The 27,727-nt window shown below is 38.3% G+C and overlaps 1 protein-coding gene across 7 annotated transcripts in view; it reads left to right on the top strand.

The window, feature by feature from the left end:
• Positions 1-27,727, top strand: part of TBL1XR1 (TBL1X/Y related 1) — a 183,952-nt gene that overhangs the window by 78,136 nt on the left and 78,089 nt on the right. For 5 of the 7 annotated variants that reach the window (XM_050778298.1, XM_050778293.1, XM_050778292.1 and 2 more), the window contains exon 2: positions 25,926-26,001. The exons of the other annotated variants lie outside the window; for them this stretch is intronic. Coding sequence is in view for 1 of the 5 variants with exons in the window: in XM_050778291.1 (XP_050634248.1) it covers positions 25,926-26,001 (76 nt within the window). In the remaining 4 variants the exon portion in view is untranslated. The remainder of the gene's footprint in view (positions 1-25,925; positions 26,002-27,727) is intronic. 7 annotated transcript variants of the gene reach the window in all.

The following is a 27,727-nucleotide window of genomic DNA, read 5'->3' as shown; positions in this document are numbered from 1 at the left end:
GAGCCTGAAACGACTAATATTAATCACGAGTCCTTTCTGCACTTATGTGTGCTTTGATTTGCAGCTATATCCACTGTTGTTTAAAGAACCTGTTGCTCTTTGCAACTGCCTTATTTAGCCCTATCTGCTAGAAGCCATTGATCCAAGAACTCTGCTTTTCCTCACACTCGACTTTAATAGCATTATGAAAGCCCAGTAAAATTGAATTTCCAGCAGTGTGGCTTCAGTGTTGGACTTGCAGTATTTTACGTCAGATATCTTCTAGTGCGCAGGAGGCCAACTTAGTATAGAGTAAAATTTGACATCTGTGTTAGAGGCAGGTCTCATGATAATTTTAAGGGATTTGGGTTATTTGCAGTTTTCGGGGTACATGCTGAACTTCTTGATGCTCTTCTCTTAGTTCTATTACATCTCCTCTTCTACAACCCCAGTCAGGTGTGACATTCTTAACTGAATTCCTAGATGCTTTGACACAGCCTTACAGTGTTTTTATCTGTCTTATATAACTTGTATTAGAGGAGGAGGGAATATTTTAATTGTTAACCTACTCTATAGTACCTAACGGAATGTATTCCGTTTAGTAAGCACAGTCTTAAGTAATAAGTAAATTTAACAGTAATGTTCAGAAGCAGCATTTTGGTGAATTAATCAACATTGTACAAGTATACCTTAAGTATACTTTGAATTAATAGAATAAAACATTACTTATTAATACTTTAGATTTCAACACTTCATGGTTTCACCTTCACATCAGTTAATTGGAATGCTGGGATCATCCTAAATGTATTTATTTGTAGGATTGGGATGAGGGTTATTCTTGCATTGTGATTCTTTCAATCCCATTCTCTCTAGGACTTCTAGTAATTCTAGGTTTCCAGTAATTAATGGCTCTTTTTATTGGAAGTTTCATGGATTTTGTTTTTAACATCTTTAGGTAAGAACATTGTAAACCACTTGTAGTATCTAAAAGGTGTGTCAGACCTGAAGGTAGCCTTAATGGAAGCAGGCTTGCCTTCCCTAAACCTCACAAGGAACAGCCTCGATGGGATTGTGAGTTTCATTTCCCATGTGCCAAAAAGAGGTGGAGCTCAGAGCCAGTGATGAAAGGTGCTACATAATCCTTTTAGACTAAAAAATTTATGCTAATTACCAGATAAGACCTTTTCCCTCAGGGAGTTTAGTATTTAACGAGAAAGTTAATGCAGGTAATTTGTAATCTGCATGAATTTAGTCTGGCTAAAAAAATTTGCACATTGTTTGGAAGGGAGGCTAATGTTTGAAAGAAAGACGTGTATGAAGTCAAATTGGGACTTATCTCTAGAGGAGATAGCCTGTGAGTAGGCTATGGAAGGGAAAAAAAACATTGACATCCAGCAAAATTTCTCTATGAAGGACTTTATTTTTAAACTTTTATTATGGCAAATTTGAAAATAATAGAAGAATAATAAAATGAATTATTGTATCCTTTTGCTTAGCTTCAACAGTTATCTGCATACATTGAATTTAGTTGTCATGTTTCTTGAGACTTTAATCTGGCATAGTTCCTCAGCCTTGTCTTTTATGACATTGATGGTTTTAAAGAACATTCCTCAGTTTATGTTTGTTTCCTGAGGACAAGATTTATATTATGTTTAACTGTGATTTTAAAGGAATGAAAATGATAGAATTCTATGACAAGCTGTAGATTATAATGGAACTAATTCTGGACCAAGAATCAGTAGTCCTGAGTCCTGGCTCTTAGAAAGGAATTGTAATATTCAGTATTTAAAGAATGTAGACTTTGGATTAGTGACACTCAGCTATTAAATCTCAGCTCTTTTGGGTAGCTGTTGTGAATAATTGTATAAATTTAAGCAAATTGATTAACATTTTGGGGCCATTTATAAAATATGACCATCAAATTCCTGCCTTTTCAAGTTGTTGGGAGTAAATGAGATAACACGAAGTACAGAGATGCTACACTGTGTGATAGTGATTAAAATACTGTAAATTTGAGCTGGTCCAAAGGTAGTGAGTTACCTCAATTGATTTATGTAATCAGTAACAGATCAAACTTGTTCTACTCTCTTCCCCCACTTTTCACTATTGCACTTGACTAGTCTAAAAATAAGACATAGTACATTTGGAAAAGAGGAAAATCAGTGAGTTAAAGCTGCCAAAAGGAAGTTCCAGTGGAAAAGGTTGCACATGACCTTTGATTTTAAGGATGGATTGACTTTGGATAAAATATCTAGGTGTGGAGAATCCATGGGAAAATCTTAAGTGTAAGGGGATATAGTCAGATTAGTGTGGGAAATAATGTTAGAGTGAGGAAGTTAGAAGAATCTTGGGAGTTAGAGTTTGAAGGTCTGGGTTGTAGTCCAGCCTTTGCCATTAGCTGGTTGTATGATTTGGAGTAAGTTATTTAACCTGCTTAGACCTTGCTCTGTAACACTATAAAATGACTGGTAGGTTTTCAACATTCTCTAGGGAAGAGAAACATCCTGGTAAGACAGAGTAGTAAGGGAAAGCTTTTATCAGGAAGGAGGTCATCTGCATCTTGAAAGGTAGGTAGCCTCTAGATAGGAGAAGAGGAAAAGGGGAAGCCATTAGAAGAAGAATGCCGAATTAAAGAAGGCACAACTGGAGGTAAATACCTATTGTATCACAGGGAGGAGTGCATGTTTGAAAGTAAAGAGAAGTTAAGGTTATCGATTCTGTGCTCCAGAAGTAGGCTCTATATAGTTACGTTTGCTGTTTAGAGTTGATGCAGTTGGAAAATGGCCCTCTTATTTAAATAAAGGTTGATGAGACACCTGCTAGAGTATAACTAGATTCACCGTATGCAGTATTTTTGGATGAGCGAGTCCCCAAGGGCTTTCTGTTAGTGAAAGGAGGATATCCCAACTCTCTTCTCCCTGAAATTTGAAGTAACTAATACCAAGGGCAGCGGTTGCATTACAATAAAATGACCGTATCGAAAATGGGTGAGGTTAGTATAGACCACTAATTCAATACACAGGGCCAAGAACTCTTTGGAATGTTTCTTCATGTCATGTGGTTGATTCTGGAGCTTCTGGAGACCACACCATACAAGTATGCCAGTTGATCATGGAAGAACATTAAATGGTCACAGTATGATCTAAAATAATCTGCAAAATTGGTAATTGGTGCTGGGATCACCAATGGTAATTGGGTAATTAGACTGGGATCCAGACCAGCAGTGTATCACAATGTAGTGAATGGTCATTGTTTATTCAGCAAATTTCAACAATTTCTGTCATGGAGCAGTTAAGAAACAAAGACAATAACCATTCTATGTAGGTTTCTCTGCCTCAGAATTCAAAACCCCCTTTGCCCCAGCCTTCATGTCTATTTCCTTATCTAAACAAAATCAAAAGAAGCCCTAATTATATAGGAATCCAGCCATCGACTGGAAAAATAAAGGAGATGGGACCATATTTTATGACAAGTTGTTGAAAAGGTTCCAGGATCAAATTAGGTAGGGTGTAAATATTCTTCACCTGTGGAACTGCTGTGGTTTCTTTTCTTTTAAAACCTGATTATCAGCCAGGTGCAGTGGCTCACACCTGTAATCCCAGCGCTTTGGGAGGCCGAGGCGGGTGGATCATCTGAGATCAGGAGTTGGAGACCAGCCTGGCCAACGCAGTGAAACCCCATCCCTACTAAAAATACAAAAACTAGCCGGGTGTGGCAGCGGGTGCCTGTAATCCCAGCTACTCGTGATGCTGAGGCAGGAGAAGTGCTTGAACCTGGGAGGCAGAGGTTACAGTGAGCCGAGATCATGCCACTGCACTCCAGCCTGGGGTACAAGAGTGAAACTCCGCCTCAAAACAAAACAAAACAAAACAAAAACAAAAATCAAAAACAAAAAAACCCCTGATTATCCAGGTGTTTCTTTGTTTTTATGAGCTTATACTTTCTGTAAGTCCCATTTTTCTTGAGTTATTATGTGGAGTTGCTGTCTGGTTTGCAGACAATATGCCTGAATGGTTATAATGCTAAATCGTAAGTATCTCTTGATTTTATAAAAGTTCAGTTTGAGAAATTGAAAAAATAAGACACTTGCTATATATAATACTGTATTCATTTTGTCTGTATTCCTCCACTAAAATGTAAACTTCAAGGTGATTTCTTGATTGTTGTTCTTAGCACCTGAAATGGAGCATGGCAAATAGTATACATTCAGTAACTAGTTACTAAATAAATGAAGAACTATGATATTTGACAGCTTTACATGCAACTAAGCCTAATAAAGAAGAGAATTCACAAATAGATTCTCTTTAAAGTCTTCCTAATTTTTTTTTTTTTAATTTCCTTTCTTCTTCCTTCCGTTATGGGCTTTGTTTTGATCAGTGAGAGGGTGAGTGTGAGAAGCTGCATTTTAATTTTTCAGGAATCTAGTCATGCCTTTGGATAAAAATACCATGGTCACACTTTTAGCTGTGATGAGAAAAGGGCCTCATTAGGTCGTTTTGAGTCATTAGGCTCAATGTTAAAGCTCCTCAGCGATGAGGGCTTGAAAGACGTATAATTAATGTTTGTTCACAGTGCCTGTCTTTAAATAGGCTCTTAAATGAGTGAATGAATGAATCTTCAAGAACACTTTAGAGACTTTGAAAAGATTGGATGATTTTGAAATAACAGACTCTGGGGTCTGGACCTTCTATATTGGTGCGGAATAGAACTAGTTTCTTAGAATGTAGGTAGTCATTGCTTGAGCTTTCCACGAATGTATCCTGAGTTTCTGGCTGAGAAGAGTGGATAAAATAAGTGAGGTGAAGAAAGAAAGTCACAATTCATACACTACCTATAAAACATTTATAAAAGGCCATTGGCCCTAGATTCCTGGTTTCTAATTTCTTACTATCTGCCATAGACTCCCGGTTTCTGATTTCTTACTACCTTGCATAGTATAAAAATAGCAAATTGAGGGGGTCAGAATATTCAGTGGTTATTGGTTGACATTTTTTCCTTTTTCCTTCCCATTGAACCCATTCTACTCTTTAATACTGCTTCTTTGCCCTTGGAAAGAAATAGCCAGTTTTACTTTATATTTCTCCCAAGCAATGGCATAGAAGTAGAGTTTATTATTTATTTATTTATTTATTTTTTTGGAGACGGAGTCTCGCTCTGTCACCCAGGCTGGAGTGCAGTGGCCGGATCTCAGCTCACTGCAAGCTCCGCCTCCCGGGTCTACGCCATTCTCCTGCCTCAGCCTCCCGAGTAGCTGGGACTACAGGCGCCCGCCACCTCGCCCGGCTAGTTTTTTGTATTTTTTAGTAGAGACGGGGTTTCACTGTGTTAGCCAGGATGGTCTCGATCTCCTGACCTCGTGATCCGCCCATCTCGGCCTCCCAAAGTGCTGGGATTACAGGCTTGAGCCACCGCGCCCGGCCAGAAGTAGAGTTTATTAAAGCTCTAAGTAAGAGTGGTTGAATTCTTTCAAATTAGAAGAGTAGTCACTGTACTAGTGGAATTTGAAGTCAGACTGAATCGAAGTGTTGACATCTTCATTACTGCACTAGAAAAGATGCATATTAATAGAATTTATAGAGCACATTAGATTTGCCTGTATAGCAAACAATCTGGGAGACCTGAGAGCTTATGCTGCCTATAAGGAACTCTGCTGAATGAGAAACTGGTATTTTCTATGACTGTTTTAAAATTATTTTGATGTCATATCTAAAAGGGAAATTTTAGACTATGCAGATAATTCAGCAATCTGCATGACTTTCAATACCAAAATAAAGGTACTATTTTAAAATACTGTATAATTATGGAGCAGGCTTAATGGAAGCCTTATTAAATTTACCCATTATTTGCTGTTGCTGAAAATATCTTTCCCAGGAATTCAGTGTTGCTATTCTAGGCAATAGTTTCATTGCTTCGCAGCTACTATTTGGAAGACAGGGAACAGGAATAATAATACTAGACTGATGTTTGTTTAAATAATGTACATTTGATTAATCTAATACCCACTATAGATTATTGCTTGTGATGTTAAAAATGGGCATCATTTCTTCGAAGCCATAATCTTGACCCATTCCTGCAAATTCTTTTTTCTCCCCTCTCTTTTATATTCAGTATTTATTCTAGAATTGTTACCCCGTTTCAGAATGCCAATAGCAGTGTGTTTAGAAACAAGGTCATGTTGTTTTTATAAAACAAACTGTGTAATGTTCATAAGCACACAAAAGAAAGCATTCTGGACTTTCATACTGGGTGGATTAAACCTATATTTGAAAATACATAGACAGCTTCATTATAATGACATTTAAGGGACATCTGTATTATTTCAGATTTTATTCCCGCCAGTGTTGGGATGCCAGTAGAGCACATTTGTCTTTCCAGCATCTTGGGGTCAGACTCATAATGAAGAGTATCCCTGCTTATTCTAATTTTCTGAAGTAGTCTGTTCAGTTTTCCAGCATTCTACTTAGTTATTTATAGATCAGTGAAGGAAAAATAACCGTAAGCCTTTCTCAGTCAACTTCAGGCTATTGATGCCTCTTTTTCTTTTATGTAGTTCTCCTTTGCCTTCCCAGTTACTCTATTTGACCTGGAATAATCAACAGGATCAAAATAAAACCTTGCACCTGAAAAGAGCAAAACTTAGAATGTGTTTTAAAAGCAAAGGTTGTATTTTTAAAATTTTGCATTTGTTACAGAGTACCATTGTATTAAAATGAGCTTCAAGTGTTTTACTAAGATGTGGTCATTATGAAAATGTGTTTAGGTAATACGGTATTTCACAGTGAAGTGTGGTTGTTAAATAATTGTTCATAGTTCTCATTCTTTACCATTGGAACAAAAATTATACTTCCAGTATTCTGAACTTTACAAATGGTTTGCGTTAGGCTAACATTTATCTTAATTTTTCTTGAAATTTATTTTATGGAGGAGTGGAAAACCATCTATGCATCTATTTTATCTATTTATTGTCATTGATTACCTGTAGAGTAAGGTCTTCAAGGTCTTCATTTTAGCCACTATCCCTTATGTTCTCCAGTCATTGTTCTGGGCATTCAAGTTACACAGCTGGATAAGGCATCTTTCAAGATACATACCTTCTAGTGAAGGGAGACAGGCATATAAAATGAATATCCACAGTTGTTAGTAAAGCTTAGGTAGGATGTGAGTGATCTAAAATTTAGCCAGAGGATACAGCATATCCAAAGTCTGCTAATGTGTGAGAAGTTTGGGAAACTGAAAACATACACATGTCAAGTTGCACCCTAGAAATGGAAGGTCATGGTGCTTAGTGCTTAGTTAGAGGAAATGAGGGAGGAGAAGGAGCCGTATCTCTAGTTTGGCTGACAAGTTGGGTGAAAATGGAGCTGTACACTAAGATAGGAAACACGAGAAGAGGAACAAGTTTGGAGTGGGAGATGAATTAAATTTATACATAGAAAATTTGAAATGCATTGTATGCCATGGGTTGGGGGAAGAATGATGATGTCCAATTGGTTTCACATAACTAAAATATTATTTTAAACAAATTGTGAGACAGGAAGTTACTGTTTTTCAAAATTCCGTTGTCCTTAGTGTGATGAATTCCATCAGGTATGCCTCGGTTGAAAAATGGCTACTGCTGCAGGAGGCATCATATTTAAGCAGGAAGAAGTGCTGCATCTGTTCTTTATTTTCAGGAAAGCAAAAGCCTCCCCCAGCCTCCTTATCCCCTCCCTAGCGGACTTCTCCTGAGGTCTTACCAGCCGGAACTGTTCAGTGTGGCTGCCTCTGGCTGCAAGAAAGGTTAGGAAAGCGAGTATTTATCTGGACATGTTGCTGCTTTGAAGAAATTAGAATTATGTTAGCAAGGAGGCTGAAGGCATCTAAAGAGTTGTTATTTTAATGAATAGTTAACTAAGCAGTACCTCAACAAAGAAACCCTTTATTACCTCTTGCTTCACAACTAAAAAAACAAAAGCTTTATTTTTATATGTCAAATGACGTTCAATTATAAATTTTGGGATGCAGTAAAAACAATTTGGGCTTTAGACCTCAAAGTTGCAGGGGAAGAGAGGAATAAGGAATGCGGATAGTGTGATTGAAGAGGGTTCAGTAGGCAGCATAGAGAGATTTGGGAAGAGTTGACTAAAGTGTGGTTGTGGCGGACCAAGGAGGCAGAGGAAAGAGGTGTGACTCTCAGGCTTTTGGTTGGGTAACGAATAGCAGTAAGCAGCACAATGTGACTACGGTAATGACTAGTGCTTTTGTGCCTTTCAAGACTTTTTGGTAAACTTCCAAAAGGAGGAAGATAATGTATTTTAAAATTTCAGTCTCTCTTATAAATACTGATTATATAAATTAGGTAAATTTGACCTGAATGATCAGATGAAGTTCCTGATTTTTATATGTATCAGTTTTTTTTAACAGTTGAATCCATATAGTATTGCAAGAAGTAGTTAGTTGTATGAGAAACACTATAGGTCAAAAGTATTTGGAATCTGGGTCAGGTAGATGGTTAAAAAGTGTACTTAATTCATTGGTTGATGGCCTTACATCGTACTCTGGTGGGGGCCCAAGATCCTTACTGTATGGACTCCATCCTGCCCGTGGCACTGTAGCAGTAAGACAGTATGGATGTAGACCACCTCACTCCTCCATACAGTGATACTTTAATTAAAAATCATTATTATTATTATTATTATTTATTTTCAAAGTGACAAGGTCTTACTCTGTTGCCCAAGCTGGAGTGTAGAGGTGTCATCATGGCTCACTGCAACCTCAAACTCCTGGGCTCAAGGGGTCCTCCTGCCTCAGCCTCCCGGGTAGCTGGGACTACAAGTGCATGCTACCCTGCCCAGCTAATTAAAAACAGTTTTTTTTTTAATAGAGATAGGGTCTTGCTGTGTTCCCCAGACTTGTCTTGAACTCCTGGGCTTAAGCGATCTTTCCATCTCAGCCTCCCAAACCACTGGGATTACAGGTGTGAGCTACCGTGCCTGGCCAAACTTTTTTTTCTTTCTTTCTTTTTTTAACCTTTTCAATTTTAAAAAAGGGACAGAGAACACTGTGTTTTTATCATGTACACCACAATCTTTTGAAATTCATAATGGGTGTGGTGGCTCACACTATAATCCCAGCACTTTAGGAGGCCAAGGCAGGAGGATCTCTTGAGCCCAGGAGTTCAAGACTAGCCTGGACAACATTGTGAGGACCCGTCTCTACAAAAAGTTGAAAGTTAGCTGGGCTTGCTGTCACACACTTAACAGTTTCAGCTACTTGGGGGCTGAGGCAAGAGGATCTTTTGAACTTGGAGTTGAGGAGGTGGAGTTCAAGGCTGCAGTGAGCTATGATTATGCTGCTGTACTCCATCTTAGGCAACAAAGCACATATATATATATGTGATATGGGTCTTGCTTTGTTGCCCAGGATGGTGTGTGTGTGTGTGTGTGTGTGTGTTGTGTATGGTGAAATCTAGTGAATTAATAAATGCATTACCTCATAGTTACCATTTTTGTGGTAAGAGCATATAACATCTACTCTACATTTTTCAAGAATTATGTCATTTTTAACTCTAGTCATCTTGCTGTATGATTGATCTCTTGAAGTTTATTCTTCCTAACAATAATTATGTATTCTTTGACCACTAATTCTCCAGCTTTTCCCTCCTTACTACCCCCACCTCTACTACTATTTCTACTCTCTACTTTTATATGATCAACTTTTTTATATTGCACTGGGTAAGATCATGTGATAGTTGTCTTTCTGTGCCTGGCTTGTTCACTTAACCTGATGTCATCCATGTTGTCATATATGGCAGGATTTTATTTTTAATGGCTGAATAGTATTCCATTTGTGTATATGTACTCCATTTTCTTTATTCATCTTTTTTTGAGACGGGGTCTTACTCTGTCACCCAGGCTGGAGTACAGTGCCATGGTCTCGGGTCACTGCAGCCTCTGCCTACCAGGCTCAAGGGATCCTCCCACTATAGCCTCCTGAGTAGCTGGGACTACAGGCACGTGCCACCATGCCTGACTGATTTCTGTAGAGACGGGGTTTCACCATGTTGCCCAGGCTGGTCTCAAACTCCTGGACTCAAGCCATCCGCCTGCCTCGGCCTCTCAAAGTGCTGGGATGCTGACGTGAGCCACTCTGCCAGGCCCCATTCATCTGTTGCTGGACACTTACTTCATATCTTAGCTATTGGGAATAGTGCTGTGATGAACACGGAAGTGCAGACATCTCTTCAAAATAGTAGTGATTTCACTTTCTTTGGGTATTTACCCAGTAGTGGGATTACTATATCATATGGTGGTTATTTCTGTTTTTAACTTTTTTAGAAACCTTCATATTATTTTCAGTAATGGCTGTACTGGTTAAATTCCCACCAAGTGCGTAAGGATTCATTTTTCTCCATATTCTCACCAGCACTTCTTGTCTTTTGTCCTTTTGGTAATGCTTATACTGACTGGGGTGAGATGATATTTCATTGTAGTTTTGATTTTCCTGATGATTAGTGATATCGAACATTCTTTCATATACCTGTTGATATTCACATGTCTTTTGAGAAATGTCTATTCAGGTCTTTTGCCATTTATTTATTTTTATTTAATTTTTAAATTATAGAGATGGGGTCTCCATATGTTGCCCAGGTTAGTCTCAAACTCCTGGGCTCAAACGATTCTCCAGCCTTTACCTTCTAAAATGTTAAGATTACAGGCATGAGCCACTGTGCCTGGCCATTTTGCCCATTTTAAATATTAGGTTATTTGATTTTTTGTATTGAGTTGTCTAAGTTCTTTTGGATATTATTTACCAGATATATAATTTGCAAATATTTTCTCCTGTAGGTTATTGTTTTTCTTTGTTTATTTCTTTGCTGTGCAGAAGCTTTTGGTTTTGTGTAATACCACTTGTCTGTTTTTGCTTTCGTTGCTTGTGCTTTTTGAGGTCCTATCCAAAAAAAAAAAAAAAGTCCTTGCCCAGACTGCTGTCAGGAAGCGTTCTCCTGGGTTTTCTTTTAGTAATTTCCTAGTTTTTACACTTAAGTCTTTAATCCTTCTTTTTTTTTTTGTTTAATTTTTGTATATGGTAGAAGATAAGGGTCTACTTTCATTCTTCTACATGTGAATATTCAGTTTCCCCAAAACCATTTATTGAAGATACTGCTCTTTCTCCACTGCGTATTATTGGCACCTTTGTCAAAAATCAGTTGGCTGTAAATGTGTGGATTTACTTTTTTTTTTTTGAGACGGAGTCTCGCTCTGTCGCCCAGGCTGGAGTGCAGTGGCCGGATCTCAGTTCACTGCAAGCTCTGCCTCCCGGGTTCACGCCATTCTCCTGCCTCAGCCTCCGGAGTAGCTGGGACTACAGGCGCCCACCACCTCGCCCGGCTAGTTTTTTGTATTTTTTTAGTAGAGATGGGGTTTCACCGTGTTAGCCAGGATGGTCTCGATCTCCTGACCTCATGATCCGCCCGTCTCGGCCTCCCAAAGTGCTGGGATTACAGGCTTGAGCCACCGCGCCCGGCCTGGATTTACTTTTGGGCTCTCTCTATGGTATTCCATTAGTGTTTATGTGTGTGTGTAAGTGTGTGTGTTTTGAGACAGAGTTTTGCTTCATCATCCAGGCTGCAGTGGCACGATCTCAGCTCACAGCATCCTCCGCCTCTGCCTCCCAGGTTCAAGCGATTCTCCTGCCTCAGCCTCCCAAGTACTGGGACTCCAGGCACATGGTACCACGCCCGACTAATTTTTGTATTTTTAGTAGAGACGGGGTTTCACTATGTTGGCCAGGCTGGTTTTGAACTCCTGACCTCGTGATCTGCCTGCCTCAGCCTCCCAGAGTGTTGGGATTACAGGTGTGAGCCACCGTGCCCGGCAGGTCTTTGAGGACTTTCACAAAAAGTATGCTCATACTTTTCTTTTTCTTGAAAAGTAGAAATTTTGCTGGGCGCCTGGTTACTTGTTTTTAAAACAGGGACAATAATATGTACTGTACAAAATCGTCAGATTTAAATGATACTGAATGTGCCAGCAATGTAGAGTTTAATATTAATACTCATTTTGTCACCTCTGATAAGAACATTTAACCACTTTTGGTCTCAGTCTCTATGCATAAAACAAAGGGGATTGAATGAATGAGACAGCTTTTCTTTAACTGTCCTATGATCAAAACAAGTTTTCCATGTTATTTAAAAGATACTTTAGGCCAGGTACCGTGGCTTATGCCTGTAATCCCAGCACTTTGGGAGGCTGAGGTGGGTGGATCACCTGAGGAGAGGGGTTCTAGACCAGCCTGGCCAATATGGCAAAACCCCGTCTCTTCTAAAAATACAAAAATTAGCTGATCATAGTGGCATACGCCTGTAATCCCAGCTACTCAGGAAGCTGAGGTGGGAGAATCGCCTGAACCCGGGAGACAGAGGTTTTAGTGAGCTGAGATCGTACCAGTGTACTTCAGCCTGGGCAACAGAGTGAGACTCCCTCTTAAAAAAAAAAAAAAAAGATACTACGATACTTTAATTTGATTTTGTATCTGTGTTGTCTTATTTCTCAGAAGGCAGGGCCTAGTTCTTATTTTTTAAAAGGCTTCAAAGGATCTTAGCATTCAATCCAGTAAACCCAGTCATTGCTTGTTGGCATTGAGTCTTAGGAGGCTTAAGTTGTAGGCCTAAGACCATTGGTACCCTAGAGGCAAAGTTGGGATGAGGACCCAGGTGCACTGTGAGTAAAAGGTTCCCCAAACCCTTTCTCTTTCTGTGAGTAAATGACGTTGGTTTAATGTTTAGCTCTGACTCATCTGAAATCTAAAGTGGAATGTTGGCAACATTAACAGCCACCATATAGGGTATGGCAAAGAGATTCCTGACATGTGAACTGCATCTGGTTCGGGAAGGTGTGGTGCATTCTTAAAACTGTGCATATCCTTGGTGGATTGAGTGCCCTGGAAGATACGTCCAGGAGATGCTTATAAGATGATAGTGGGCCTGGTGCAGTGGCTCGCGCCTATAATCCCAGCACATAGGGTGGCCTAGACGGGCAAATAACTTGAGGTCAGGAGTTCAAGACCAGCCTGGCCAACATGGTGAAACCCGGCCTCAACCAATCCTCCCATCTATTTTGTCTCTACTAAAAATACCAAAATTAGCCTGGCATGGTGGCATGTATCTGTAGTTCCAGCTACTCGGGAGGCTGAGGCAGGTGAATCGCAGGAGGCAGAGGTTGCAGTGAGCGGAGATAGCGCCACTTGCACTCCAGTCTGGGCAACAGAGCAAGGCTCTGTCTTTAAAAAAAAAAAAAAATCGTAGTGGCTTCTCAGTGGAACTTAGGTTTGTCTAACCTAGGGTAACTTTTGCAGTGTCTGTGGATTCTTCTTTGCATACCCACCTGGGTAATGATACGATGATGGTGGTGATAGTAGGGAGAGGTGCAAAGACAGTAGCTCCTGGATTGCATGTCCTCCTCCTGTTGTGTGACTGGTGTGATACTACCCTGCTAGCCTTTCCTGTCCTGTAGCTTTCTCGATGAACACATGCCAGGTGTGGCCTACTTAGGTTTTTGTGAATTTGTCTGGTTGAGTCTGAGTTGTTAGAGCAGTTCTTTTCAATGGATTGATTTGCTTGACGTGAGATCAAGGGGGTGAAAATCATACACAACACATTTTCATCCTCTTTGTGTGAAAAATACTTTCCTCTTCTGGACCCTATCTGGAAGAAGTATTCCTTAGACAATTTCTGGCTTCTTTTCTCTCATGAAGAGGAGGTAAGATTTTGCCCTCATACTTTTCTGCTTCCCAAAATATCCCTCCCTGTTCTCATTAAGTTCTGACCACTCCTTCCTCTCATCTCATTTAATTCTTACTCATATCTAGAATTGTGCTGTAGGTACAATAGTAGGCACAAGTCATAGACATACTGTCATTTATTCCTGTACTTTTGCAATAGAAGGTATTGAAAAAATACAGCTCAGTGTCTTTATGGTTCTAGCTTTATGCATTTTCACAAGCATTTCTCCTTTGCCTCCTCTTTGTCTTCTGCTGAAGAATAGTGAACACAGTATGGGAAAAAAACCATAAACAAAACCAAGACCAGGGGTTCTTAAGCATTTTAAGAAGTTCTGGTTTGTGTTTTGTTATTTTTACCTAGTCAGGCATTTTAAATTCCTAGTGGTGGGTATATAGCCCTAGATACATTTAAGTATTTGCTGGATATTTACAAATTGAGTCTGTTGCCTAAACTGTAGAAGGGCTTAAGTCATTAGATTTTCTATTTTGGTGACATTTTTCTGTTTTTCTGTATCATGTGTCTTAGAAAAACTTGGAAGTTCTTTGCTGTTAATTTTGTAAGAATGTGTGTATGAAAATATTTTGACTCAGTAGACTCTGGGCAACAGTTAAGAATTTCTTTGATTTGGCATATTTTCTCTTCAGCATTTGATAGCTTTTATGATGGCCTCCATATACAACCTGTCATTTATAATGCCTGATAGGTCTCCTAGGAATTGTAGCTTCACAATATATAGGAGGCATCAGGCACAAATAGATACTGCAGAGAAAAAATTAGAGTAATTAAAACAATGATGTATTTTGTGAATAAGAAAGTGTTCTAGGTGTGGCTTCCAGTAGTAAGCTGACAACACCAAGATATAAGGCACATCTTCATACATCATTGCCTGTACACAGAACATCGAGCATACAGGATAGCTTCCTGAGTATCTTGCTGTCTCTCAATTGAAATACAAACCAACTCTGGCTCTGACCATCCTACTTTAATATTGCAACCCAGGGGTTCCTCTTTCCCTTTCTCTTCCCCCCAGCTTCCGAATCCCTTTACCTTGCTTGGACTTTTTCTTTTTTCATAGCATTTATGATTGTACCATTACACCTGTTAATCAAAAATCTGCTGGAATTTAAACTGTGAGAGGGCAGGGGTCTTTGTTTTATTTACTGATGTATTTTAGTAAGTTTTGTTCCTAGTGTTGGTGAATTAATAGTAACTTGATGTAAAGGGCTAACTTTTAATGTTAACAATCTCTAGTAGAAAGGTTAATTACAATTTGTTTTTTCTTCCTTCTTCCTTTCTTTCCTCGCCTCTTCTTTCTTCCCATAGTTCTGTTGTCTGCTGCAGGACAAATCTTACAATCATTCCAAAATACAAAAACAGAACAACCTTCTATTTAATCTTGGAGATGAACATAGACTTTAAATTACATTTCTTCCCATTCTCTTAAAGGAGAGTCAAGCTTTCTTCATAGTTTGTATTTTCTTGAGTAACTAATGCATTTCTAATGGTGAGAGTTCATTTAGTGTGCAGATTCTTTGTTGCTGATTGAATCTTTGGTTGCTTTGATACTCAATTTATGTTCGATTAAAAAATTGGGAAAAGGTATAAATTGACAATTTTAAATGTAATTTTGTTTATAGATTTGTTAACTTGTTTTTAAAAATTAATTACGAATATACAATTTACTTGTGTTTTTCCCCGCATTTATCTGTGAATTATATTACGATTTAGGATTGTTAGAAAATGTGAAAAGAAAACATGTTTGATGATAACATTTTCGTCCCTATTATAGAAGGGATTTTTGGTATCCAGATATCCTTATCCCATCAAAAAGCTAAATTACAAGCTCATTTTCTGTTAATTTTTAAGATGGGCATAACATTTCTTCTCATCACTACTTGGTGAACATTAGGTAGTATTGCCACAACTTATGGCCAGTGTTTTCTCTTTCCTCCTTCCTTCCATTTGCTCTGGCAAAGAGGATGCATTGCCAGGACCGCTGTCTGCTATCCCAGTGTCTTTATTGTCTGTTTCTTTGTTGTTTGCATTAAAAAAAAAATAGTTACTGTTGGTATTCTTTAAACTCATGGAAATCCATAATTCAAACAATTTTTTTGCTTAGGGAGTTGATTCTTTTTGTTGTCTTTTAATACTATACTATTTTTAACCTTTTTGCCCCCTTTTAAACTGTACATGCAGTTATAATTAACTGATATTTATTAGTATTATTTCTATGCAAAAATGCCTTTAGGCATTCAATAGGATTATAAATCCTAGTTTATTTTCTTTACAATAAGCCAAACACTATGTTCATACTTGTTATCAAGCTGTCTAATACACTATATAGATGAAGACACTGCTTGCTTACGGTTGTATGGGTATGATGTGAAAGAGCTGAGTTTTTAAACAGAACAGAAAGCCTTATTCTTTCCATTCTTACCCCACTGTCTTTTAAGTTTCCGAAGATGGCAGAGGAATGTTGAAGTTTAATGCTTAATATTTTCTTGTTGAACTTCATTATTATATATAGTGCCACATAAGATACTATGTTTGAATTCCTTAGAAAATTTCCTTTTCATAGAATGGTTATATATTTTTAGTGGGCAGTGTTTAAATAGTGTTTTTGCTTGGTCCATTGACTTATTTGATTAAAAAAAAAAGTGTTTACCTCATTTAACCTAAAAGCTTCTTGGCTTTATCCTGAATCTGTAGAAATTTGGATGGTTCTGGTTATTGCTTTAGAGTCAATAAACTATGACCTGTGAAGCGTATCTGGTGTGTTATCTTTTTTTTTTTTTAATAAATTTTTATTAGAAAGAGTAATGCCCATTCATTTTTTAATGTATTGTCTATGGCTACTTTGCTCCGTTATAGCAGAGTTGAGTACCAGTGACAGAGACCAAATGGCCTGCAAAATAAAAAAATATCTACTTACTGGCCATAGTTTGCCTTAGACCGTTGCGTGCTAATGGCTGAGAAGATGGAGTAGTTGTAATCAGATAATCTCAGTTGGTGTTTTATTATCATAACTTGGGTGGTGGGCAGAGAGGGGAGCAGTTTTCTGTATTGAAATAAATATATTGTGTGTATATATATATATATATATATATATATACTGTGTTTTTGTTGTTGTTGTTGTTGTTTTTTTTTTTTTTTTTTTTTTTTTTTTTTTGAGACGGAGTCTCGCTGTGTCGCCCAGGCTGGAGTGCAGTGGCCGGATCTCAGCTCACTGCAAGCTCTGCCTCCCGGGTTTTTACGCCATTCTCCTGCCTCAGCCTCCCGAGTAGCCGGGACTATAGGCGCCCGCCACCTCGCCCGGCTAGTTTTTTGTATTTTTTAGTAGAGACAGGGTTTCACCGTGTTAGCCAGGATGGTCTCGAACTCCTGACCTCGTGATCCGCCCGTCTCGGCCTCCCAAAGTGCTGGGATTACAGGCTTGAGCCACCGCGCCCGGCCTATATAATGTTAAGAAAGGTAGTTTCCTTTCTTTCATGATCCCCGGGTGGTGTTGTATCTGTGTGTGTGTGTGAACCAGAAGTGGCTCCTGAATGGGTCACGAAGATAACACAGCTTGTGTTTGCTGGTTCAAATGTATCATTTTAAGCTTGGTGAGCAAGTTGAATTGAAAGCATTTTGGCAAACCAACACCGGATGAGAACTTGGCATTCTCCAGAATTAAGAATATTCCACTAAAAAAAAAAACCCATACAACCTTGATTTCATAAAGGAATGTATTTTTGGCAGCTGTTTTGATTGGAATGTGGTAGTTAAATGAACAATTCGTTTTAATTTACCGAAGGAAAAGCATTTGCTGATATTGTCTAGATTATGCCAACTTTCAAAATACGAAATCAGAGAAACTAAGTTTAAAGCCTTTTTTCGCATGAATCTGTAAGGAAATGTTTTTAGTGAGGACACATAAGACTCTTTGAGTTCATCAGTAGTGGATAAGTAGAAATGTAACATTTCAGAATCCTGAACCTAACATCTAGTTTAATGTAAGTATATGTTTTTTCTTTGTGTCCAGTGTACTTCAGAATGACCTTTTCAGTTTAGTAATTATCTGCTGACTTGTTTTTTTTTTTTTTTTTTTAAAGAGGCCTATTGCGTTCTGTTACAAAGTAAATATTGAAGATGTTTAGTTGTGAAGTGTGTTTGAAGAACTGCTTCATTGAGAAGGTGTTCACTGTCACTGCGAGGTTATGCTACTCAGGATGACTGCTATGTTTGGGCATACTCCAAATCTGTTGTAATTTAGAAGTTTTATAAATGATAATTTTTTTTTGTTGTTGTTGTTAGTAGTAATGCTGTTGTGTTAACTCACAAAAAGACATAATGTAACTGGACTCAGTAGCCTTACAGGACAGCAGAATCTGAATGGGCAGTTTGTGTCCTGCACAGAGGTAGACAGCCAAGGGAGAAGTGGGCACTGCAGTCCAGGCCATGCTGTTTCCCTGTTAATAGGCTGTCTTCACAGAGGAAGGAGCTTCCTTCATAACAAATTATTTATATTATTTAATATGTATTACGTCTTTTTCCTATGCTGGGCACTGATTAGCACTTTTTATTCCAGTCTCCTCACTTATTTTACAGATGAAAAAGCCAAGGCACTGAGAGAGGTTATCTAGTTACTTAGGTCATCTAGTTACTAAGAGTCAGAGCCAGGGAGTCCCAACCCCTGTGTGGCTCCACAATTCCAGGCTCTTAACCTCCGATACCATATGGCTTCCTTTTTGTAATTTATTCTGCTAGAGTCTAATTTGCACAAAGGTACCGCAGAAGCTTGTGCTGGTGCTGATAATTACACTTGAGTGCTAAGTTAGAAAGGGATGAGGCGCACATAGAACAAACTTCAGCTTATTTGCCTATGTGCCCACTAGAACTTCCTTGATGAATCACATATCCAGGTTTTGTTTGAACATTGTCACTGATTTGTGCAATGGTTTTGTTTTCTCTTATATTGAATAGGAAAAAAATACCTTTCTATAACTTCTGCCTACTACTTAAAATTTTGTCACATTTAGCTGAGGCTCATTTGGGCTTTATGTATTTTTATGCATTTTCTTCTTCTTTTTTTTGTTATGTTTTGTAGTCTTTTTAGCCCTCTTTCTGTTTATGGTGTCTTCATTATCATTGTCCTTACTTTTCTGTTCATTTTTGGGAGACAGATTGAGTTTATCTTTTGTTTGTCATCATTAATCTTAAAATTAGATTAATAAAGAACTTAGTCTCACATAGTATTAACATATTTCTCCCTCTAGTTCTGAACACTTCTCACTTTGCAATCTAGTATTTGAAAGAAGTGACTCTCCTGCCTTAGATTAATAATTAGAACCTGACTAGTAAAATTTTCCATCCTGTCCCCTCCCCTGTCACACACCCCCCCCCCCCCCCCAGTGGTTCTCAGTCCCCATTGGAATCGTACACATGCGCACACACACCCACACACTGACACCCATACGCCCAGTGGTTCTCAACCACCATTGAAACCCCCCAGGGTTGGTGGGGAGGATTTTAAATGCAAGTGATGTAGGTCCTACCCTAGACCAATTACATCTGAGTGAGGGGCTCACCACGTCATAGTTAGGTTCTAATCTGGGGCATTTCTGTAGGACAGAGTTAATCAAAGACTTAGTCTTCTTGGCAGAGCTGCTGTTATTTTTACTGGAAATGTGTTGTTCAACTGAATGATTTTTGTGTTGTAGCCTAATTAGCTATTCAAATTTGTAATACCTTGAATCAGATATTCAAACCTTAGGAAGAGTGAGAAATCTAGTAAGATGTAGGAATGTCATTTTTCTCTTCTAACTTAAGTGCCAGTGTACCCACCTGTGTGGTCTTAGGCAACAAAGCTTCATTTTTTTTTTTACCCCCATGTATTATTTCTTAGATCCTCATTGCTATTTCTGCTGGTCCCCTACCCCGCCCCCCACACTTGTTTCTTTCTTCCAAACTACTTTTTTAACAAAGGGTTTAGCAGCTGTCAAACTTCGTGTAAACAAGAAAACAGTGTCATATCTGTGGTATTTCAAAGGCACTGTAAATTACACCATTAATAACTTATTTTGGAGAAAACAGTTATATTTACACATTAATGCTGTACTCACTTAAAAAAAAGTAACTTAAAATGATCCATACATTTTTATATTAGTTTTCAAGTATCCATAAATTTGGAGTGTAAGCCTTTTCTCATGTTCAGCATCCCTATCACTGAAGGTTTGTGAACTGGAAGCTTTCGATGTGTAGGTGTTAGTGCCAAAATAATAAACTTGACTTATATTAGCATTATAAACTGTTCAAAACAACCTTTAATTTTAAGAACTCTGTGGGTCATTGTAAGAGAGTTTTTGCTATTTTTAATTGCATTGCTTACCCAGTGATAGACAAATTTAGAAACACTTGATAGTTTTTTTGTTTTATTCTTGCACAATAGTTTATTTTTGTATAATCTTAACATAAAATTCAATTACATGTGATGTTACCGGTGAAACTAACTCAACTAAGGTAACAATTAGGTGATTAGACACCAGTGTATGTTTAAATCGTCTTCTCTTTATGTGAGTATGTGATCTTGAGAATAGCTTATTTTAAAAAATGGAGTCAGATAACTTTTGAATCAGTTTTCCCCAAATTGCTTAAGTAACAAATGGAAATGAAAACATAGGCAGTAATTGCAAAGCTGTGCATGATCTGACAGTGAGTCTGATCTCAGAGTCACTTAAGATATCCCTGCTGTTATAGCTCCTTCTGCTTTTCACCTGCCTTACCTTCTGGCTGTCTGGAATATTATCTGTATGTGTAAATTCCATGGGAAATGAGGATGGGGTGAGGACAGTGGAGGATATAATGCTTAAAGGCTTTGATGTATGCGTAGTATGTTGTTGGAGATAACATACTAACATTCCTTTTTGTAAAACGGATTAAGAAGATTCAGTTGAAACTCTGATTTACAAATATGTATTAATCTTTTCATTAGGAGGTAGTACTGTTTTTGTTTTTTCTTAATTGTGCCTTCAATCATGTGCTAAGCAATTTAATTTGAACTTTTTCTGTGATTTTTCCTGGGAGTTAATTTAATAAAAATCTTTCTAAGCAGAGTCAGTTCTGGTAGGATTCTCATGTATTTCTCTCTCTCTCTTCTTTCTTTCTCCTTTTTGTGTGTGTGTGTGTGTTTTGTTTTGTTTTTTTGGGAGACAGAGTCTCGCTGTATCACCCAGGCTGGAATGCAGTGGTGTGATCTCAGCTCACTGCAACCTCTGCCTCCTGGGTTCAAGTGATTCTCCTGCGTCAGCCTCCTGAGTAGCTGGAATTACAGGCATCTGCCACCACACTTGGCTAATTTTTGTATTTTCCCTAAAGATGAGGTTTCTCCATGTTCACCAGGCTGGTCTTAACCTTCTGACCTCAAGTGATCCACCCAAACCTTCTGACCTCAAGTGATCTCCCTGCCTTGGCCTTCCAAAGTGCCGGGATTATATTTTTCTCTTAATTCATGGGATGACTTTCCCAAATTCTGTACGCTAAAAAATTTTTTTAAAACTTTTTTTTATAAAGGATACCAGATATACTTCCTTGAACTTGTTACTGACCAGTAGGTTCTAGATTAGAGTGTTGCTACCTTAAGTAAGTATTTATTGTGTTTGTACCTTTGTCTAGGAAAAGGGCCCATAATGTCCATTAGCTTTTCAAAGTTATCTATAAATTAAATAAATTTACTTCTAGACACTGCAGTGTAGTATTTTTGAAGAGCAGTCAAAATATATAATTTGCTGTTCTAGAATTTTTGCATCTTAAAAAAATCTTCCTAATTATGCGTAGGTGGCAGATCTTAGAAGATGTCTGCTAAGTCAACAGTGTCTTTCTATGCTAAAAGCCTTATTTAAAATTAATCATTTACTTTAGATAAAATGCTTTGAAATACATTTTTGGAAGCAAAGCTTTTTGTTTGGAGACAAAACACAAACCCTGCAGCCATTTATTTTATTACAAGAAGTAGAGTAAATAGATTCAGTTTATGTAGTACACAAAGGAGGTGATAGTTTTTACACCAATAATGTGATTGATCATGTACTAATTGAGCTTTTTGTTAATGATAGAAGATCAACCTTTATTGGTCACCTTCTGGAAGTGGTATTAAAATTATTGGTATAACCAGGTTCTCTCAAGCATTTTCTTTTTTTTTTTTTTGTTTTTGTTTTTGTTTTTTGAGACGGAGTCTCGCTCTGTCGCCCAGGCTGGAGTGCAGTGGCGCGATCTCAGCTCACTGCAAGCTCCGCCTCCTGGGTTTACGCCATTCTCCTGCCTCAGCCTCCTGAGTAGCTGGGACTACAGGCGCCCGCCACCGCGCCCGGCTAATTTTTTGTATTTTTAGTAGAGACGGGGTTTCACTGTGGTCTCGATCTCCTGACCTTGTGATCCGCCCGCCTCGGCCTCCCAAAGTGCTGGGATTACAGGCGTGAGCCACCGCGCCCGGCCAAGCATTTTCAAAATAACAATCCACTGCTGAGTTTTTCCTTCCCAGTGTGATTTATTTGTGCAGTAATTCAGTCTCTACTGCATTTTATTTTCAAATATGTGTAAATTCATTCCTCAATATCTAGATATTTTAACATTTTATCAACATGTATATCTTAAGAACCATGTATGTTCAAGGCACTATTCTTAGTTCTGTTGGGAGACAGCAAGATGATTACATCAGTCTTGGGTCTCCAGAAATTTGATCAGAGAGGCATGATGAAAGAATAAGGCACTATGCAGTTGTGGAAAGGGAGATATGTTAGGCTGGGGCTCATTTTTCTCTCTCTGGATGGTGGGGTGGATAATTAATGGAGGAAGCTGATTTGGCCTGATCTTTGAAGGAGGGATATTGTGAGCAGAACCATAGTCAGAAGGACATTTCTGGTGAGGAATGAGGAATGTCATGGCAGCCAAAGAGTGCAGATAAGAGAGTCACAGTGATCTGCTGTGATGAGATTTGAGAATGTTGAGTAAAAGTAGAAACGTAGATAAGACAGGATATGCCTGTTTTGGACTTGAATTCCTTTAATACAAATAGTTTGAATACACATTGTCAGATTATGTTAAATGCACCTTAAGTTTTGTAATTCCTTTGTAAAGTATATCACTATATCTTTTAAAATTTAGATATTTATTTTAATTATGAGATGTGCTTTATAAATGCATTGCATGATGGCCAGGACATAGGTCAATGAGTTGACTAGGAAAACATCTTAAGAGAGAAAAAATATGGCCCTGCATATGTTTCTAGAAATTTTCCAGATTAAATTGCATGTGCAATTGGTATACCATTTTTCATGTATTTATTCATCCTTCAAATCCTAGAATCACTTTTTAACGATGTCATCAACTATTAAATCACTATTGTGGTCTTTCTTCTTAAAAGACTTGTAGTATTAATAGGAAAAGCTAAATGAATGAATGAAGACAAAGGTAGAGAAAAAAATTGCATCTAAAACCAAAATTGTAAGAAACAAGAACATGGCAGAGCCAATACTTAAACTACAAGAATGAACTCTTCACTTACTATGATCTAATCATTTAATAGATGTATGAAAAAATTAGCCATTATCATGGCTGGGCATGGTGGCTCACGCCTGTAATCCCAGCACTTTGGGAGGCTGAGGTGGGCGGATCACCCAAGGTCGAGACCAGCCTGACCAACATGGAGAAACCCTGTCTCTACTAAAAAATACAGAATTAGCCGGCCATGGTGGTGCGTGCCTGTAGTCCCAGTTACTCAGGAGGCTGAGGCAGGAGAATCGCTTGAATCTGGGAGCCGAAGGTTACAGTAAGCTGAAATTGTGCCATTGCACTCCAGCCTGGGGGACAGAGCGAGACTCCATTTCAAAAAAAAGAAAGAAAGAAAGAAAGAAAATGGCAGAGCCAATACTTAAACTATGAGAATGAACTCTTCACTTGCTATTATCTAATCATTTTATAGATGTCTGAAAAAATTAGTGATTATCAAGAAAGGTATTTGAAATGTAGATTATTCCACGGGGCGCAGTGGCTCACTCCTGTAATCCCAGCACTTTGGGAGGCCGAGACGTGTGAATCGCTTGAGGTCAGGAGTTCGAGACCAGTCTGGCCAACATGGTGAAAACCCGTCTCTACTAAAAATACCAAAATTAGCCAGGTGTGGTGACTTGTACCTGTAGTCCCAGCTACTCGGGTGGCTGAGACCAGGAGAATCACTTGAACGCAGGAGGCGGAGTTTGCAGTGAGCTGATATTGTGCCACGGCACTTCAGCCTGGGTGACAGAGTGAGACTCTGTCTCAAAAAAAAAAAAAAAAAAAAGTGCAATATTCACTATTGGTATTGATGAGCTTTGCTCTACGATTAAGTTTTACCTTAAGATACTAGCTAATGATGTAAAACTATCATTAAGACATTAAGGATGTAGAATGTTATGAACAAAAATATAGCACTGTAAGTACATTGTTTATCTGCCTTTTACTTATAATGGGAATTTTTTTTGTTTGGGACAGAGTCTCTATCACACAGACTGAAATGCAGGGGCATGGCCATCTCGGCTCACTGCAGCCTCCGCCTCCCAGGCTCAAGCAACTCTCGTGCCCCAGCCTCCCGAGTAGCTGGGACCACGACCTGTGCGCCACCATGCCTGATTTTTTGTATATTTGGGAGAGATGAGGTTTTGCCATGCTGCCCAGGCTGGTTTCGAACTCCTGAGTTCAAGCGGCCCGCCTCGGCATCCTGAAGTGTTAGGATTACAGGCGTGAGTCACTGTGCCTGACCTCTTATATGTGTTTTAAAATATAAGTAGTACATGTTAATTATAAATAAATTGAATGCATGTATGCAAAAATTTTTGTGACAAAAGTGCTCTGTTGATTTTTAGATAACAAGCAGCCTTATATAACTTTAGCTCAAAAATTGACAAAAACTTTATTTTGAAATAATCGATGTTCATAACAAACGACCTTGAGGTAAACAGATTCTAGTGGTATCTAGACATGATGTCTAAAGAACATTTCCTCAGTCCATGCTAGAAAAGACCTATCAAGTAGCTCACAAGTGCCTCTAGGCAACAAACCTTGGGGGCTCACGCCTATGCCCTGTTTTGAAGCCACAGGGATTGGTGGGATAGTGTAAGTGGCATAATCATCATTTACTTAGTTATCTTCTTAACTTTACCTAATTGGTGTAGGAGCTAAACCTCCCATATATTATAGTAAACTCCTTTCTGTGGTGTCAGCTTGATTTTACTCTTTACGAAATTGTACTCCATGACGGAAACTGTACTGGTCAGTGTTCCAACTAAGCGTCTGCTCTGACATGGTATGTGAAGTATAACTTTTTGGTTTTTTTGAGACGAAGTCTTGCTATTGTCCCCCAGGCTGGAGTGCAATGGCGTGGTCTTGGCTCACTGCAACCTCCGCCTTCTGGGTTCAAGCAATTCTCTTGCCTCAGCCTCCCGAGTAGCTGGGATTACAGGCGCCAGCCACCACGCACGGCTGATTTTTGTATTTTTAGTAGAGACAGGGTTTCACCATGTTGGCCAGGCTGGTCTCGAATTCCTGACCTCAGGTGATCCGCCTGCCTCGGCCTTCCAAAGTGCTGGGATTACAGGCGTGAGCCACCGCGCCCGGCCATGAAGTATAACTTTTTTATTTACACAGAGGGTTTATGGAATATAATATGCCCTGACTTAGCAATTGAGAAAACTGGATAAGCCCTATAAAATACGTAAAGTCTAAAGAGATCAAAATTAGTAAGTTTTGATTGAAATTGTTTCTAAACCAATGACATATTTTTCTTTATTATTAAACAGAATATAGAATGCAAGTTTATGTCATTCTTGGTGGCCCATGGTTTTAGATTATGAACATACTAATTGGACCTTAATACAGTAATATTTACGCAAGTTGAGTTGAATTGTGGTGAGACCACTTGTGTGCAGGTTAATCTCTTTGAGTCTCATTTTATTCACTATGCCAACCTCTTATGAACATTCTAAAGACTTGCCAAGTATTAAGCACTCAAAAGTTGCTGCTGTTGTTTATGATAACAATTACTTGAGGGAGAAAGAAATTCACTGGTGGGGACTTTAAAGAATATTTCAAACATGTAACATTTGGTATGGAAAATCTTTTAAACTGAATGTGTTTTAGGGCACATTGAATACTTTACTTTCCTTTTCCTCAGCATCAACAACAGCAACTTGTGATTGGCGGTGACCGGATATTCAGTTGCACATCCCCACATCAATGCACTGCCAATGGTAAGACTCTCCAGCTCCCAATGTCAGAGTGTTTATTATTCTCTTGTTTTTAGAATCTTTTGCGAATTTTGAAAGTTTCTCACAATTTGACAAAATACATGTGTTCCCAAGCTAAGTAAGTGTTTTTTTGTTTTTTTGTTTTTAATTTTTATTCTTTTTAAATATATGTAATTTAAGTTACTTAAAAGTAACTTTTGAATATTTGGTAAAGGAAAAATTGCAACTTTTGAAAATTTCTCTTTTCTTTTCTTTCTTTTTCTTCCTGTTTTGAGATGGAGTTTCACTCTTGTCACCCAGACTGGAGTGCAATGGTGTGATCTCGGCTCACTGTAACCTCCACCTCCCGGGTTAAAGAGATTATCCTGCCTCAGCCTCCCAAGTAGCTGGGATTACAGACATGCGCCACCACGCCCAGCTAATTTTTTGTAGTTTTAGTAGGAGACAGGGTTTCACCATGTTGGCCAGACTGGTCTCAAACCCCTGACCTCAGGTGATCCGCCCGCCTGAGCTTCCCAAAGTGCTGGGATTACAGGTGCAAGCCACCGTGTCCAGCTGAAGATTTCTGTGTTCTGTACTTTTAAAAACAGCTACAGTCATCAGGATGAAAAATATTGTTATATCGTGATGGTCTTGTGTTTTGTCAAATGAACTATATTTTGTGAATAGTACTTTCTTGTTAGAAATGCAACAGTGGCATTTTGCTCTTCTATTTTTGTCCATCATTTCACTAAAATAGATTGTTTTTGTGTATTGCATTTATCTTAATATTTTTTAGTTATGTGCATTTAAATGGCTAGGATTCTACTATTGTAATTAATCATTTTAAGGAGAGTCATTCTTACCTATTTGAGAGGATTTTTAAGAAGTCTTTCACTGTAGAATATAAATGGCAATCATTTGATATAGCAGAAAGACTACTGGACTCTGAGAGCTGGCATTTGCTTTATTTCCTGAATATACTATGAATCTTTGACTTTTGGCAGGTACTCTTGTAAATCTTAGATGATGGAATTGGACTTAATTTCTAAGGTTTATTCTAGCTGTATGTCAAGTGCTTATCATTGTTAACTAGAAGTCAGAGTGATTCTCTCTTAAAAAATAATTTCTTACCAAAATAATATTGTTGTTTATTTTGGGGATCAATAAATAGAAGAGAAATGAATTTTTACTTTTTTTAAGAATTAAATAATAACATCTTACATTTATAAATATTTTCTGGAGTTCATTACCAACAATTTTATTTTTACTAAATTAGGGAGGCAGAGAAACTGATTGAGGTTTATAGAATTTGGTGGGAAATGATGTATCATTCTGAAAGAAAAACTATTAAAAGTTGAGAACCAGAATAAGTGGGTAAGATATTTGTGAAAATATTCCCAGAAATAATTCCTATTGGAGATGGATTGTTTTCAGTATGTTGATAGGAGGAGGATTTTCTCTGTCTAAACTCTTCTGAATTCCTGTTGGGAAAAAAAGGTTGACCTCTTCCATTCCCTGTTCTTTTCCTCTCTCTGCATCCTCCTCACCCTCCTCCCTTTCCTCTCCTTCTCTCTCCTTTTTCTTTTCTCTCTCAGGGGTTGATAGGAAATGTTGAAGAAAATAACATATTCCCCACCCCCCAAGCCAAGCTTTACCTAGCACAAAGGATGACATGTTTTTTTGTTAATTTATAAAGCACTTGCTGGGGTCTTTGGGTTGCTCTGGTGACTCATTAACCACTAAATCT

Source organism: Macaca thibetana, chromosome 2, assembly GCF_024542745.1.
Source record: "Macaca thibetana thibetana isolate TM-01 chromosome 2, ASM2454274v1, whole genome shotgun sequence".
In the NCBI taxonomy this organism is placed as follows: domain Eukaryota; kingdom Metazoa; phylum Chordata; class Mammalia; order Primates; family Cercopithecidae; genus Macaca; species Macaca thibetana.
The sequence above is the reverse complement of the archived record's forward strand: the minus strand, read 5'-3'. Positions and strand labels throughout refer to the sequence as shown.